Source organism: Dermochelys coriacea, chromosome 1 (genome assembly GCF_009764565.3).
Source record: "Dermochelys coriacea isolate rDerCor1 chromosome 1, rDerCor1.pri.v4, whole genome shotgun sequence".
NCBI lineage: Eukaryota > Metazoa > Chordata > Testudines > Dermochelyidae > Dermochelys > Dermochelys coriacea.
This window is the reverse complement of record NC_050068.2, coordinates 10,538,755-10,551,932: the sequence shown is the minus strand read 5'-3', so window position 1 is coordinate 10,551,932 and position 13,178 is coordinate 10,538,755. Positions and strand designations below refer to the sequence as shown.

Here is a 13,178-nt window from a genome sequence, read left to right as displayed (position 1 = left end):
GTCACATCACTGTTAACCACTTAGAAGCGAGGCGCATTTACAGCTTATGTGAGCAGCGCGAAGCAAGGATGCATCAGCCTGCAATGGTCATGGACTGTCTTGTCTGTCCCACATGTAACTGTGTTTGCAGTTCTTGCCTTGGTCTGACCACGCATGTGCGGGTTCACCTGTTCTGTTTGCCGAGTCCTCGTAGCGTCTCATCAACATGAAACTCTGTCATCATCAGTCAGAACCCTCTGAATGGACGCTGCAGGTGGTCCATGTGACTGGAGTAGAAGAGTGAGATGGGAGGGCTGAGGTCCCTTCATAGGTTGTCCATGGTCTCCTGCGTAAAGCAAGGGACTGGAAGGTGCACTAGAACCCAGGGCTCCCTGGGCTGCCATGGTCTAGTGGTTAGAACAGGGTACGAGGGGGCAGGAGTCTGGAGTTCTGTTCCTAAGTGGTACATGCTGGTCATAGCAAGAGAGAGAGCACATGGCTCATGAGTCTCAAGTCCTGGCTCTGCCAACAACTTAACCCAACCATGCCTTGGTTTCCCCCGTAGTATAATGGAGAATACTTTTGTCTTGGTTGCTCCTTTCATTTCCTTACCTAGTAGTAATAATATTGTAGACCTGGTTGCTCCTTGTGTGTCTTGCCCCACTAGCCCTTGATTGGGGGCGGGGAGGTGTTTTGGAGGGGCAGTGGAGCTGTGTTTCCCCATGGCTGTGACTCCTCCTCTTCCAGTCTCCTTCATCTCTGCCTGGTGGAGGCAGGGGCTGCAGGTTAACACATGGGATGACAGCAAATTTGAGAGCTGTTAGAAGAGGCTAGTTTCCATTGTCTCCAGTTTACTCTGGAACAAAATGAGCCAGCATTGACGAGGAAGGAGCTGTTAGCGTCTTTAATGTGGGGAATCCAGTGGCAAGGAAGCAGAAGTCTCCTCTAGCTGGGCTGGGAAGAAAGAAACGTTTGCTGCTGAGCTGGCGCATGCTGGGGATCAATGGCTGACCTTAGCAGGGCTTTTTGGAGAGGGGCCTGAAGCTGTGTTTGCAGCAGATAATGAGTTTTCCTATGTTCAGTCACACAGTGGAAGTGAAGGCAAAGGGATACGGGGAGGAAGCAGCCAAGTGCCGTGGCTAGGAGAAGGCAGAGCTTTCTGCACTGTTGGAAGGCAGCTCTAAGTTACAAACCTGCTGCACCTCCCAGCTGAAGATCTTGCAGCCAGGTAGATGTCAGTATCATGCCCATTTTACAGAAGAGGCACAGAGAGGGTTAAGTGACGTGCTCAAGGCCACACAGCAAGTCAGTGTCAGAGCTAGGGGGAAAACCCAGGAGTCTGAGTCTTCTGCCTGTCCTAGCTACGTGCGCTCTGAACTGGTGATGCAGGCCATGTATGTGTGCATCCTCGCTACGCCCTGGGAGGTACAGCAGGGCTGTTACCCCATTGTACAGAGGGGAACTGAGGCACAGAGAGACTTGCCCAAGATTCCCTATGGCAGATCAGGCAGATTGAACTCTGGTCTCCCAGACAAGTGCTTGGACCCATCCTTCCCCTTTAGTCTTCTACTTGTACCACTAGGAAATGATCTAAAGCTGTGATGCTTACATTGGAGACCCAGAGAGCAGGAGTGTCTCAAACCTGGGCTGACAGAGATGAATTAAAGGAGAGCATCAATTGAATTGAAGGAGAGCGTGCATCAAAGTGAATAAGAACGTGAGGCAGATAACCTTTGGTTGCCTCCTCCCCCCCCGATTGTGCTCAGAGTTCCCATCCTGAACCCCCCAGCACACTCAATCTAATTGTGTATTGAGCGAGATGAATAGGAGAAGGAGATTAAAACACAGGTGACTGGTGCACAAAAGCCCATGGGGGCTGTGTGAGGCTGATCAGTATATTGATTTATGCTGCGCAAGCATCTTGGAGCTTGAGGGCCGGAGGGTGTTGTTCTGATGCTCCGTCCCGTCCCGTCCCATCCCCGGCTCTCTCAAGGTCAGGCATCCAGGGGCATGGTGCTGCATGGGGAAAGGGAAAGGGGCTATTGTCTTTGTCTTCCTGGAACCCAGGGAAAGACAAGTGGGTGGGTGGGGGCGGGGTGGGGTGGGGTGATTCTTCTCTAGGTTTGTTCTTGGATCAAATGACCTCTGTCTCTGCACAAGGTCATCTGCTCCTGCTGCTCTCTGGCCTGGGCCATGACACATGGGTGGGCTTCGCTCCTGAAGTGCAACATCCTCGCTGCCCCGTGCAGTCTCCTGTCACACACAGGAGCAAATACTAGAAGGTTGAGGGTAAAGGCAGGCTCTCATTTCATACAGACCTTGTCAAGATCAAAAGCCTGCCTCCACATTGCTGGCTCTCCCTGCTGCAAACACACACCTGGATTTCTGCCAAAACCAGGCCTGGCATTGGTGGGCCTTGCGCCCCGGGCTTCCCAGCTTGTGCAGACGAGAGGCACGCAAGAGATTTTAATTGCCTTGCCATGCTCTGGCCTCTCTCCCTGGCCTGAACTCTTTGCATCAGCACTGAGCAAAGACCCACTTTGAAGCTGCCCCTTCAGTGTGAGGAGCTGCTAATTAGGCCCTGTCCTGCTGGGTGTGTGAAGTGACTTGGTTCACTCCAGCCAGGCAGGCTAATAAAGAAGTGCTGGATTCTCCTCCTGGCTAGGAGGTTCCAGGCCCGGGTCAATCAGGGCCCAATGGCTGTGTTTGGTAGTTGGTTGTTGGTATTGAAACCCGTTGGCCTGGCCTGGCACATGACCACTAGCCATGAGGAGAAAGAGACTGTTCTACTCTTCGAGTTCAGCAGAGAGAAGGCAACTCCGGAGGAGCTCCAAGGCCGCGGCTGGGTGTTGATTTCTATCCGAGCTCAGAGGCCAGTTTGCTGCTCGGTGGCAAGTTCAGGGCCCCGAGCGGTAGTTTCCCCTGTAGCCCGAACGGATTGGGAGGAGAGCAAATGGCGGAGTGTCTGACACCCTGCAGCGGACTCCTCCCAAGCGGGGGCGGCTGCAGCTGAGGCTTCCAAAACTTGTTTGACTCGTGACTTGTTTTTTTCGCCTGTTTTAAGATGTCCAGGTTAGGCCTCGTCTCCACTACACCCGCTACCCCGTTGGGTGGTCCCGTGACCAGGCACTAGCTCCCTGCTGTAGTTAAAATACCGTCAGTCTTACAGCACTGTGAGGACAGACCTTTGAGGCGTGTTCCCAAGTTTTGCTGCGGCTCTGCTGAGTTCTAAGGCCCCGATTCTGAGAGATCCAGACCCAGGGAGTGGGGCCCCAAATGCCTATAAGCCAGCTTTTGTGCCTTGCAAATTCTGGCCTTGGGCGGGTGCTTGCCCAGCCCCCAGCATAAATTAGAGCAGCCTCGGGGGCTACCTGAACATGTGGTGACTTCGAACTGGCGACCAGGGGCTGCTCTGCCCACAAGAGCTGGACCTGAGAATTCTTTGGTCATATTTCTCCCCTTATATATCCCAGTAAATCAAGATATAGGCACATTCCAGCTGCTCTGTGCTGCCTGGGGATCCCTCCTACCCCACCACCACCGCTGGTGGCTGGTTAAGCCAGCTGTGTGGCCCCTAAATGGCAGCTCAGTTAAGGGGCGACAGCAGAGCCCAGAATTGGGGGCCTAAGCATATAGTCCTGTTTCCACCACCAGACTTGGTTGAGGGGCCCCGTGTCCTAACTCAGGCCCCAGACACCACAGCTAGCCCATGGGGTCTGTGCATACGGCTGAAAGCTAAAGTTCTGCAAGTGGAATGAGTTTGGGAGGTCTTAGCCGCACCTGCCCTGCTTTCATTGGCGGGACCCTGCTGGAGCGCAGTGACTTGGCCCTTTGCTTTGAATTGATCCCTAAGCAGCGAATGCCAGGCGGTTGCAGTGCAGATGGAATCTCCTCACTGGACCCTTGTCTTAGGGGGGGAGGACACTGAATTCACATTGTTGCCTTGAGATGGGACTAAAATCCCTTCCCCGTGGCTCCCTCATACATTAGAAGGGTAAGTGTGTTCCCATAGCACAGCCACGCACCAGCTGCAGCCTTCCTTTTCTTTGTGTCTCTACAATATTGATAAAAAGAAAAGGAGTACTTGTGGCACCTTAGAGACTAACAAATTTATTAGAGCATAAGCTTTCGTGAGCTACAGCTCACTTCATCGGATGCATTGGCGCTCGGTGCAGGCTGGCTCAGAAACCCCTTCCTCTCCAGCGCCATTGCTTTTGCCGCTTCAAATCCTCATTGTTCTCAAGGACGTCGGTGCCCCCAAAACGCCTGCTGCAGGATCGTGGAGTAGGAAGATTTATGGGGGGTGGGAGGAGGTGGAGGGGTGTGTGTGAGAGACTTAAAATTCACCCCTTCGTGCTTGCTTGTGTTTTATTGCTACAGTCCCCTCAGCCCCAGTTGCACCAGGGAATATAGAAATATTTTATAGGTATTACAGTAGCACCTAATGTAGCACAGTAGCACCTAATAGCACCTGTTGCACCAGGCACTGTACAACCTCAGAATAAGGGGCAGCCGTTGCCCTGGAGAGCTTACTGTCTACACAGCCCAGCCAGGTAACAGGTGGAGGAAGGACAGATTATCTCCCCATTTTACAGCTGGGGCACTGAGGCGTTGGTTAGGCTAAGTGACTTGCCCAAGGTCACAGGGATTCTGTGGCAGAGCAGGCAATTGAAGCCAGGATCTGTTTGTCAGAGTGGCTGAGCACCCTTTCCTCCTACTGACGGCAGGCCTGGGATGGCTTCAGCTGGGCACCCAGAATAGTTCAGTATGTTTGGGCCTAATGACTTTCCTGAAATCTCACAGCAGGCCAGAGCCGGGAACAGAACCATGCTCTCCAGATGCCCTTGTTCCTGTGTCACGGCTGCTCTCGGGCTTGGGCCATGACTATGCAGGAGCAGACAGACTGCGCTGGACCCCGTGGAGGAAGTAGCCAGCCCCAGTGGGGCCCTGAGGTGCCTACACCGCTGTTCCTGGGGGAAAAGATGTAGAGGATTTAAACTGGCACCATGAATGGGGTGTAGAAGAGAGAGCAGCCCGGTATACAGGCAGGTGTAACAGCATGGGCAGCCCCTGAACAACGCAGCCCTATGATAGACAGCTGCCTCTGTGCTAAAGCCACCCATCCAGCGGCCTGCCTCTCCCACAGCTCACCAGTCAGCCCTATGATAGCCACCCCTTAGGGAGGCCATTCGATGAGGGCACAGCAGTGCCGTTAAGTGGCCACTCGCAAACTCCACCAGTTGCCTGGCAGCATCTCCCCAGTCAGCAGGAAACCTGTCTGGCTCGGCCCCGAATGGCTTCATTTCCCAGCTTGGCCTTTTAATATCACTCTGCCACTGCAGGTTGCATAGACAACGCGTCCTGTTTTCGGATTGCTGGGCGGGGGGAGGCCAGGCTGGGCCGGGGCTTCATCCTGTGCAATTCTACACCCACATGGAGGGAAGGCATGTCTGTCAGCCATGCCTGCGTTGCATTCTGGCCTATGCTCTGTACAAGGGGAGTGTTTTGTGCCAGTCGTTAATGCCAGGCATTGCTGTGCCCTGATCATTGGCAGAACAGGCAGCAGGCATGCTGGTTTCCCCAACGCTGCCCTGGGTAAGAAGCTAGACTAGCCTCCAGCCCCTGGGTCAGAGATAGTCCCTTCCCCTTTGGTCCATCTGGCACTGACTTAGACCCTCTTGGAGGTGCCCTGGTATTTCCCCTCCCTGGCACGCTCTGGGACCCAACCCTCCCATAGGGCAGGGGCTGAGGACATTCGTTCCTCTCCATTCCCTGCTGTCTGTGGCTCCTGGGCAGTGAGACCAGCCCATAGTTTGCAGCGAGGGCTACCCACGGACAGTGAGATTCTTTACTGGCACCCGGCCCCTGTGGTTTGAGCCACTTGAGCCATGTCAGTGAACCACTGAGCCTAGCCCATGGGAGAGATGGGGCAGAGCATGTTAAGGAGATGGGAGAGAGGCAGCAGCTGGCAATTCGGGATTCCCTTTGATGCATCCCAGCCTGAGGTTCGGGGGATGGCTCTGGCCATGTGTTTCCATGGGGATGCCATTCACCTCCTGTCTCAAACCTCTGCTTTCTAATTGCATTTTCCCCTGGTTGAATTATTCACTGTCTCCCCCACCCCCACTCCCCCCCAAGCTGGGGGGGCCTGGAGGTGGCCGGGTCATTGCGTGGGTTCTCACCTCAGCCACATTTCACTCTGGACTGTTGATCGCTCCCGCTGAATGCTCCGTAAAGCAGTGGTCTCCAAACTTTTTGGCTCTCGCACCTCCAGGGTAAAGACGGGAAGACCTGCCGCAGATGCGCCACTGGAGGGGAACACCAGCTGTGGACATGCAGAGCTGCTGCCGAAGAAAAAATACAGCGGAGTGTCGTCCGGTGGCACTCCTGCTGCCATGCACCCCCTGGGATCATCTTGAGCACCCCCTGGGGTGTGTGCACCCCAGTTTGGAGACCACTGCCATAAAGTCAGTGGCCAGAGGCCACTGGCAGAAATGCAGTGATCAGCTCCACACCCCAGGGTGCCCTGTAAGATGCTGGGCTCTTGTGCCGCTGGCATGGATGGGGGTTTATTGCTGCCTGCGTTTCACAAAGAAAGGTACTGGCCAGTGGGCTGAATCAAAGTGCAGTGCTGCTCACAGGGTAGCCCAGCTAACCCCACAGTGCCTGAGCAAAGCACTCCAACACCTGGTAATGGAGGGGAGGGAGTGCAGTCTTGTAATTAGGGCACAAGACAGGGACTCTGGGCTCTCTGCTCTGCCACAGCCTCCTTGGGTGACCCTGAGCATGTCGTTTGGTCTCCATTGCCCAGCCAGGCTGCTGCAGACTCACCATCTGTACAATGGGGATAATACTACTGCTTGTCTCCCACCCTTTGCTGAATTAATAATGAAAGTGTTGTAGCCAAACCCTGGCTATTAGAAACCAGGGTGAGAGTGAACATGGGACAGGCAGCCACATCTCCCCACTGTGGGGCTCTTACACCCTCTTCTGAGACATCTGCTACTGGCCGCTGTCACAGACCAGCCTCTGGACCAGATAACCGCTGGGTTTGATCCAGGCTGGCCCTCCTTGTGTCCTTTGTCTTCTCTGGCTAGACTGCTTGCACTTTGGGGCAGGGACTCTCCCTCGGCGTATGTACAGCCCCTGGCACAGTGGGCTCCCAACCTCAGCTGGCAGCTACTGCAATACCAATAGAGAGAGTAGGTCAGAAGGCCTTTCAGCACCACGGTGCCCGGGTGTCCAGCCATCCGAGGTCGGCGATGGCTAAGTCTTGTCAGGACGACTGCTTTGAGAGCTGTATGTGGACTGGTTGGGGAGCTCAGCCCAGCACCTGGTGGACAGCCGCCACCCACATAAATTCACCCCCGCAACTGGAGCTAACTGGCAGCCTTGGGGAGAGGCCTAGGACTGATGGGGCCACGGAGTTGGAGCCCTCTCCGAGGCACGATCCAGGCTGGAGAGGCATCCCCTGCTGCCTGTGTGGATACCGGAGGTTTCCATCTTCAGGGCCGTCAATCAAGCTCCCACCTCCAGCTCTTAACACTCATGCTTGTTGCACTGGCTATCAGAGGAAAGCGAGCTGTGCTCCACGCACTAGTGCTGTGACCGAGGGATCCCTATGCTGTCCGCAGCCGGCATGTCTCCGCTCCGGAACGTGCGTGTCTGCATTCGGCCTGGCTGAGGGTTTCGTGTTGTGTCCTCCCATTGCTTGGAAGCTCAGTACGTTACCGGGGCTGGTCGAGGTGACGCTATCTGTGAGGACCCCTGAACAAATCCAGCTGCTCTCTGAACCCATCTGCTGGAGCCGCGTGTGTAAGAGAAATCAGCACAAACTGCGGGTCACGTTCAGGCTCTGAGCCCTTGGCGTGAGCGGCTGTCTGTGCCGATGGCCAAATCTAATCCATTAGAGGCCTGGCTAAGCCACACGTCCAACTGGGCCAGAGCACTGTTTCCAACAGGGACCTTACCAGCAGCCCTGATTCTGGACAGTCCAAGGACACAGGCGGGAGTTCATCTGTTGGGTTGTACTTTAATCATCCCTGGAGAGCGCCAGGTTGTAGCCAGGTGCCCAGGCACATTGGGAATGGAGGCCAGTGCCTCAAGCTTTGACTTCACAACTCTCTCTTAATTCTTCGCTGTCACCTCGCCCACATCCAGCTTCTGGCCTTCCTTTAGGCCGAACATGGGCCCCGCTCAAGCGGCAGGTTTCCTCCCGCTCTGGCCCTCCGTACACAGCAGCTAGTTAGGCAGGAATGAAACCCAGCACTCCTGCCTCCCGTCCATCCTCGGTCCACTCGACCACGCACAGCACCAGTAGCTAGTGCTGTGTGCTTTGCTGCGGCCTGTTGTGCCAGTAACACAGGGCACAACCGTTCCTTGCACGTGTGATTTGTGCATGGGGGGAGTGCGCCCCTTCAGACTACAGTGTACCTAGCGTGGCCTCTTCACACATGGACTGTTTTAGGCCCTGATCCTGCCCAGGTGAATGGGGAATTTTACCGTTGGCTCCAGCTGGAGGTTATAGCTGCACTGCAGCATGTGTAGAGATAACAGCTAGTTTTAATCAAGTCAGATCAAAGCTAGCTCGAGTAACAATAGCAGGGGGCAGCTACACTCGCCTCACCCACCCGGCAGCCTGGGTACATCACGCCTTCGGCTTGCAGCGTAGACATACCCTCAGGTCTCAGGGCCCTTCTGCGGGATGTCTGTAAATCAGTCTGAAGGAGAGCAGAACCCATTTAAAACCAGTTTAAGCTCTCACATCATTAACAGCCTCCCTGATGGACTCCCGAGGTACAAATAAATACATTTTAATAGGAAGGCACAGAGCAGAGAGCTGGTAATCTGCATTAATTCCTCTCCTGAGGCTTCAGCCGCAGAAAGGAGCAATTCAATACAGATCAAATGCCCAGGACAGACTGGGGGAGATGGCTTCTGCGGAGGGGCTGTGCACAGAAACCCCAGCAGGAAATCCAGGCTGCGGCAGTAGCGTTCGCTCGCTCTTGCTGCACATCTGGTTGCTGGGGGACATTTTGTTAAGCGCACGCTGCAACTGAGGCTGATGATCGGATGCTGTGTGCTTTTGAAACACAAGGGGGGGCGTGCATGAGAGAGAGAGAGAGACTCACCCACCTGAACTGGGGTTGTGTTGCCCCTTGAATTCTTTCTTCCCAGTAGTGCAAGTGTGTTCCCCAGAGAGCTGGGTTCTAGGCCCAGCTCTGGCAGTAGCCTGCTCAGTGACCTTGGGCAAGTCAGTTCTTGTTCCTGTGCCTCAGTTTCCCCTCCTGACCTTTGTCTATTTAGACTAAACTTTTTGTGGCAAGGACTGTCTCTCACTATGTGTACCTTCAGTGCCTGGTATAAGGGGGCCTTGATCTCAGCTGGGGCCTCTAGGGCTTACCATAATTGGCCAGGTGAAGCACCATCCTACATTCAGCCGCAATGGGATCAGTTTGGACATAACACAATAACTTTTGAATGCTACAGCCAATCAATTGTAAAATTTCAGGGAACATGCTAGGCCTCAGGGAGAAGAACCCTATTGAGTTTGATGCAAAATGGAAAAATGGGATGAAAGAAATGGGGGAGACACAGAGCCCCTGGCATCTGGGTAGCAGAGCTAGCAGCTTCAGCCAGGTCTCTAATTGTCTCGAAAGCAAAGAACCAGTTGATGGCACCATTAACATCTTCCAGCATAACAAGACCCCCAGCCCACCCCTCAGCTCAGCTCTGCCCGTCATCCCAATAGGGTTAAAGTCTTGGCACCCTGAATGACTTATCTGCCAGACAGAAGGAAAGAAATAAGAATGATGGGGGAGAGGGGGAATCTGGGCCGCTGGCACTGGGCAGGGAATGGGGGAGTCACAGCCCCGGCATGAGGGAGGAGGTGGGATGGAAGGGAGCTTGTGGGGGAATGGAGAGATCAAAGGAAGCCTGATGTGGGCAGTGAGCTTGGCCTACAGAAGCAGTGCAGTGTGCCACCATTCGATGTAAAGATAGTTCCCAGGGGTCCAGATACTGGGGCGATGGGGGTTGTAGAATTACTGGTGACGGCAGCAAGTTTGGAAAGACGTCTGTGCTCTACCATGCTGCAAACGCTATCGACTAGGACAGTGAGGCAGAGTTGGGAGCAGGTGGCAAGGCATCACTGTTGGGTCTGATATCAGTGTTGCCCTCCTTGTGTAGGTCCATATGTACGACCCGTATGACGACTATTACCAGACAGTGCCCTTGGACTCCCACCAGACCATGTACGTCAGCTCGGGATACTACGGCACCCAGTACGGAGGTATGTGTTTCCCCATCATGGCCTTCCCACAGCCCACACTGACTGTTGGGGGGCCCCAATGAGGCAGGGGGTTAGTAACCGGCCAGGATCCAGAGGGCTGCACCCAGCCTGCAGGAAACGGAGCAGATTTAGACATGTTTGTTATTTACTTGGCTAGTAAATTCCAACCTCTTTATATTCCATATTCCAACCTCTAGATGGCAGGTCCCATTTACACCCCAGCCAATCAAGCCACGGTATCATTCTTAATAATTTACTGAGGGTTTTGCTTATTTCTGTGCATAAAGCAGAAGAGGACGCTTAATTCCTTCAGGAAATACATTTCTTGAGTTTTTGTAACTCTAGGTAGAATTCAATTCTGTGCCTAGCTTCACCAGGAAAGGACAAAAGGTCACAGCTCATTAATTACTTGGCATCATCTCTTAGAGCTAAAATGGGACAGTTTATAAAGAAGCCAATATTTTTTTAATTTAAAATTAAATTCCTACAGTAGTCTAGCACTGGTCCAAATTGCATTGCACAGCAGCGCTGCTGCAGACTTCTGGGCCATTCCTAGAGTCATTTGCAAAACATTATATTCCCTTCACGTATTTAATGTAACATAAATGCATTGAATTTACTGCTTACAAAAGGTGCTGGATGGACACTCCCTGCTTTTGAAAGGTGCTGAGATACCATGGTGGTGGGCACCAGCATCAGAACCTCATTACAGTCCCTTCTGGCCTTCAAATCTATGGGGCCAGATTTTTAAAGGGATTTAGGCCCCTAGAGACACAGGTAGAGGCCCATTGAACATCCCGCTAGGCTCCTCTCTGCATCTTCAGGCACCTAACTACCTTGGAAATCTGGCCCTATGAACCTAGACAGACAGGCCTAGAGACTGATGCTCTCTGTCTATTTCCTAATGGGTAACAGCTGCTGCCTCACCCTGGCCCAATATCGACCATCTCATAGGAAGGGAGAGGAGTTCATTCTGCGTAGGCCTTGGCCTCTCTGCTCTGGCTGCCAACATGGACACCAGTTGGTCCCAGGTGTGGACTGGACTGAGACCCAGAAACTCAGTGCACAGAGGACGCTGAATGGGCAAAGCTGTTCTTCAGTAGCTGGGTGGTGCTGGCTGCTGGGGTGGGGAGCTGGATGTGGGGCTGGGTGGTACTGGCATGGGGACCAATGCTGGGGCAGGGGCTGAAAACTGAGGTTATTGGTCCTGGGAGGGGGCTGACTGGGGTGCGTGGTCTGGGGGTGGAGGATGATGCTGGGGTTCTTACTGGAACTGGAAGTGGGGGGCTGCCTGAGACTTACTGCTGCTGGATAGGGGGTCTGGGTTGGGAGTCTGGGATGGGGGGCTGGTTGAGGCAGAGAGGCTGGCTGGGGGGTTACTGGTGCTGAGAAGGGATTAGCTGCGACATTACTGGTGCTGGCAGAGGGTCTGGCTTGGGGGTTACTGGTGCTGGCTGAGGGGGATTGCTGGGGGGTTGCTGGTGCTGAGAGGGGAGCTAGCTGGTGGATTACTGGTGCTGGCTGAGGGGGATTTCTGGGGGGTTACTGGTGCTGGCTGAGGGGGGCTAGCTGGGGGTTACTGGTGCTGGCTGAGTGGGGCTAGCTGGGGGTTACTGGTGCTGGCTGAGGGGGATTGCTGGGGGGGTTACTGGTGCTGGCTGAGGGGGGCTAGCTGGGGGTTACTGGTGCTGGCTGAGGGGGATTGCTGGGGGGTTACTGGTGCTGAGAGGGGGGCTAGCTGGGGGTTAGTGGTGCTGGGAAGGTGGCCTGGGTTGGATGGCTGATGCTGGCAGTGGAGACTGGCTGGGGAAGGAGTTAGTGATGCTGGGAGGGGGTTGCCCCAGAGTGACTGGAACTGGGAGGGGCAGCTGGATGGGGGGTTACAGGTGCTGGCAGTGAAGGCTCGCTGAGGAGTTACAGATGCTGGATTTGGAGCTAGCTGGGGGGTGTTACTGGGGCTGGGGATCGGGCTGAGGGATAATACTGAGGCTGGGACGGGGGATCGGGCTGGGGGGGTGTTACGGGGGCTGGGATGGGGGATTGGGCTGGGGCAAGTTACGGGGGCTGGGGCGGGGGGATCGGGCTGGGGGGTGTTACGGGGGCTGGGGCGGGGGATCGGACTGGGGGTATTACGGGGGCTAGGGGGATCGGGCTGGGGGGCCTACGGGGCTGGGACGGGGAATCGGGCGGGGGGGTGTTACGGGGGCTGGGACGGGGATCGGGCGGGGGGGTTGCTGGGGCTGGGGCAGGGGATCGGGCTGGGGGTTGTTACAGGGGCTGGGACGGGCGATCGGGTTGGGGGGTGTTACGGGGGCTGGGATGGGGGATCAGGCTTGGAGGTGTTACTGAGTAGCTAAGCCGGAGAAGCCGGGATGTTCCATGGGACGTTGTTTCAGAATTTACCCTCTGCCAAGCAGTGGGCAGCTGCCGCTTTCTCTCCTCAAGGCTGAGGGTCCCAGGACCTGCTGCCCTGGAGCCGGTGTGCTAGTCTGCGAGCAGAGGGAGGCTGTGGCTAGGACACGTGGCCTACTGGGGCAGGGGGGGGTGCAGCAGCTTCCCATCGGAGCCTGAGCTTGTCAGACATTTACAGGTGCCAAATCCCTGGGTGCCCGACTGCTCCCCCTCCCGCCGAGCCGCATCCCTAATGATAGGGTGACATCTGGTGGCACCAACATGAAACTGCCCTGGCTGCACCCGCGACTTTGGAGCCAACTTGTCACTGCCTGGATGCAGATGGGCTCTTGGCTCACCACAGCAGTGCAGGGGGCCAGCCCTGAATGGCCTGGGACCTCTGGCCAGGGTGGATCTGCACAGGGCTCAGGCAGCCGTCCCTGCCCCTGCCCCTGCCCCTGCCCCTGCCCCTGCTGGAAGGAAGGATGCAGGCCCTGAGTGGGAATATACATCAGAA

The 13,178-nt window shown here is 55.2% G+C and overlaps 1 protein-coding gene across 5 annotated transcripts in view; it reads left to right on the top strand.

Moving 5' to 3' along the window:
* PLEKHB1 (pleckstrin homology domain containing B1) overlaps positions 1-13,178 on the top strand; it is a 54,724-nt gene that overhangs the window by 17,999 nt on the left and 23,547 nt on the right. For 3 of the 5 annotated variants that reach the window (XM_043504037.1, XM_043504035.1, XM_043504036.1), the window contains exon 6: positions 10,168-10,232. In XM_043504037.1, the coding sequence (XP_043359972.1) occupies positions 10,168-10,232 (65 nt within the window). Of the gene's footprint in view, positions 1-10,167; positions 10,271-13,178 lie in introns of all 5 variants that reach the window. The other 2 variants (XM_038422384.2, XM_038422391.2) reach the window with 1 other exon arrangement.